Consider the following 3,576-nt stretch of genomic DNA (forward strand, 5'->3'; position numbering starts at 1 on the left):
TGTACGTTACGTAATTGATCTTAAAAATGTATATAACAACGCTACGGAGCTTTCCTTTTATTTTGGTTCACCCACTCAAACATTCCGTAATGACAAAGAAAGGACTTATCACTCACAGCCCAAGATTTGATCTATACCTAATACTAAATACATCTTCAAGTACGCCTTGTTTAAAATATCATAATTAGAAAAAGAAAACTACTGGCATGCCCTAATTTTGTCTAAAACAAGCCTGTAGTTTGTAAGATGATGTTTACCTGGAAACCAATTACAAAGGAAAGGTTAAAGAACAAACTTGGCAAGCAGAAGTCTGTCTAGTGTACCATAGGAGAGAAGATCCTGCTAAAACTAAACAACTGGTATGCCATAATGGTCCATAGCTGCCTGAAAACTACTGGCATGCCCTAATTTGTCTCAAACAAAGTCTGTAATTTGTAAGATGATGTTTACCTTGAAACCAATTACAAAGGGAATGTTTAAAGAGCATACTTGGCAAGCAGAAGGAGGTTTAGTGAACCATAAGAGAGAAGATACTGCTAAAACTAAATAAATGATATGTCATGATGGTCCTTGGTACTTGGCAAGCGCCATAGCTCCCTGAAATTCCTTCTCTTTGACAGTGGCTATTTGAGCCCTCCACTGGTTGTGGCCATTTGATCCTTCCACTGGGTGAACTTCCTTGACATAGTGGTGATCTTCTCCCTTAACATAGTGGTGATCTACTCTTGTGGGCCTCTGGTTGTCTTCGGTGCAGGAGGGATTTGAGAACCCATTTTTTGTTACTAAAACTATCTCACCTTGTTTTTCTCTGTACTTCTGAAGATAACAATCGAGAGCCTCTGCATAGACTTCCAAACCAAGAGAAGCCATTGCTGATACCAGATCTTCCCCAGTGATTGTCTTCCTATTATCCTTTCTACACTGGTGAGAAGCCTCTGCAGTGACAAAACTGACAAACTCTGAAACACATTCTTGCATGGTGATCTTGGCCTCCTTAGAGAGCAAGGCCTTGGGAGGGAGGATCTTGCGCATGATGTTGCCCACATTTGCCATGGGGAGGAGCCTGTCTTGTACTTCTCTTTGCTCTCCACATGCACTGCCCTTGTTCAGATCAATATCAGATGGCCGATTACTGCTATTCAGAGTATTGTCTCCCATTGTTTGTATCAACACCAGACACAAACAATTCTCTTGTACATACGCAGTAGAATATAAGGTTAAATAAACGGGTCTTTGTGGGGGACAGTATATGCTATAATGGGAAAGAAAGGCGCCATTAAGTTCAGATCATTCCACTTGTCATCACTTTAACTCTTCCATACTATCTTTGATTGAATTATTTTTCTTCTTTTCTCCTTTTGGTGTTATAAAAAACATGTTACTGTCCTGACAGTGTGCTAAATGGGCAACAAATTCCTGATATACTGGCCTAACATATAAATATATGTTCTATTGTGTACACCTTTTGCATTGAGTGGAGGTCATTATTCTGTAACATAGAGAGTGAAATTTATGTGCTTGGCGTTACGTAATTGGACCAGACAACCATCCCTTATCTGCCCAGTTTAGGTGGAAACGTCATTCACCATTATTAATGAATGAATCCTTCTACAATAATCATTACCGAATAGTATTAATTTCAATGGTTTAGCTTTTATTTATGTTGGGTGTTTCATTAATTTATATAAAATATTTTTTTGATTTGTAACATATTATTATTATATAATGATGGAGCATAATAACATGAGCATGTTAATAAAAAATTTGAAATCTTTTCTTAAATTTGGTTACACATCAAAATATTAGTATTTAATAATTAATATAATTATTTTTCTTTTGATAGAATTAAGTCAAAATACATGTAAATGTCAGTGGGATTAAATCTGGCCCAAACATGTCTTTAGAATTTGAGCTTTAGTGCATGACCTTATACCATCATCCTCACCAAGTGAACTACAAGACTTTCACAAAAATATAATATTTTGAAAATAAGAAACAGATAAAAATTTATGTATTCATACACATAATAAATAAAATAGCTCCAAATCATGTTTTAGATATATGTATTTATGATATCTACACTAGTTGTATATATTTATGAAAAGAAAAAATATTATTTTATATAGTTTAAGCTAATTAATTAGATCAAGTAATCACACTTACATTTATGATTGTTTAGTCAAGAGATTAAGTAATATAAGATAGAAAGTATAATCATGTTATGTATACTAATAAATAAAAGAGAGTTATCATGTCTTAGAATTTGGAATCACTCTAGAAAGTTGTGTATGGGGATCAAAATTAAAATATTCCCTTCTTCTTTATTTTGGATCAACATTGTGGTTCTAAATCTAATTCGTATGTATAAAATCATTCTATAAGTACTCACTTGAGCTATAATGATGTCCAGATATTGTCTTATGTATCATCAAGTAAAAAAAACTTCTAGGTAGCCATATTCTATAAACTAATTTTAAAATATGGTCACAACTATCCTAAATTAATTATTTATTAAAATCTAAATCTAGATGTTGTAAGGTTATTTAGATGTAATAGCATGAGTGTGATTAGATATGCTATATTCATTGAGTTTAGTAAAAATGAGATTAATAGATTCTAATATGTCCAAATGTTGTGTCATAATCAAAATAAGTGTAAATATATATCATTTATACATTAAAACGTCATCAAATTATAAAGGTTTTTATACAACTAGCCTTAAACAAAGAAGAAAATATGGATAATTGGTTAATATTTGAGAATGATTTTATAATTATAAGAAACGAGACTACAATTGCAAGTGATGAACTTAAATTATTAAGATTCATGTGTTTAGGTGTAATAAAAAATTAATTTGTTATTTACATTTCTTAGGATTTGTGAAATTATTTATTAGATATATTGATGAAGGAGGTAGAGTCTATAATGGCAATTACAAAGTTATTTTTAGCAAATTTTTCAACTTGCACATGAAAATCTATTGGATTATTTTGAATGTTATCAATGGTTCCCATTCCAGTTGGATAATAATTTGAGATGCCCATCTTAAGATTTTGGTCAATATAGAAAAATTGTCTACCAAAGATGTTATTCATTATTAATATAGAGGTTATTTTTTATATTCATAGCTCATTGAGAGTTACATTTATTATTCTAGTAAGATCTCATTTATTAAAGATGTAGAAGTTTTTTTACCATTATTTTATGAAACTATTTGTAATGTTTATCTCTCGTTTCTCTCTCTATATTGAAAACATAAGGTAGTAGTTTCTTAAGATTGGTTTATAGTACATAGGTACTAGTAGAGTGCTATTAGAAAGGAAAAAAGTGTGAGTATGTGGATATATTTCCTATTTGAAATTCTAAAAAAAGTTTCTCATTAATTTAAGATGGTTTGTTATTTTTCATGGTTGATTTATGAATAACATAACTTAATTTAATAGTAATTATTATTTTAAAAAATAAATATAATTTAATACAAAGTTATTTTTCATGGTTGATTTATGAATAACATAACTTACTTTAATAGTAATTATTCTTTTAAAAAGTAAATTTTAGATATGTATACACTTGTAG

General features: G+C 30.6%; 1 protein-coding gene across 1 annotated transcript; it reads right to left on the reverse strand.

The window, feature by feature from the left end:
* Nucleotides 1–220: 220 nt before the first annotated feature.
* Nucleotides 221–1,275, reverse strand: LOC131073853 (nuclear transcription factor Y subunit B-1-like). Its single transcript, XM_058010364.2, has one exon. It carries the CDS (start codon nt 1,156–1,158, stop codon nt 559–561), a length of 600 nt encoding a protein of 199 aa, XP_057866347.2. The 5' UTR covers nt 1,159–1,275; the 3' UTR covers nt 221–558.
* Between the last annotated feature and the right edge of the window lie 2,301 nt (nt 1,276–3,576).

Source organism: Cryptomeria japonica, chromosome 9 (genome assembly GCF_030272615.1).
Source record: "Cryptomeria japonica chromosome 9, Sugi_1.0, whole genome shotgun sequence".
Taxonomy (NCBI): domain Eukaryota; kingdom Viridiplantae; phylum Streptophyta; class Pinopsida; order Cupressales; family Cupressaceae; genus Cryptomeria; species Cryptomeria japonica.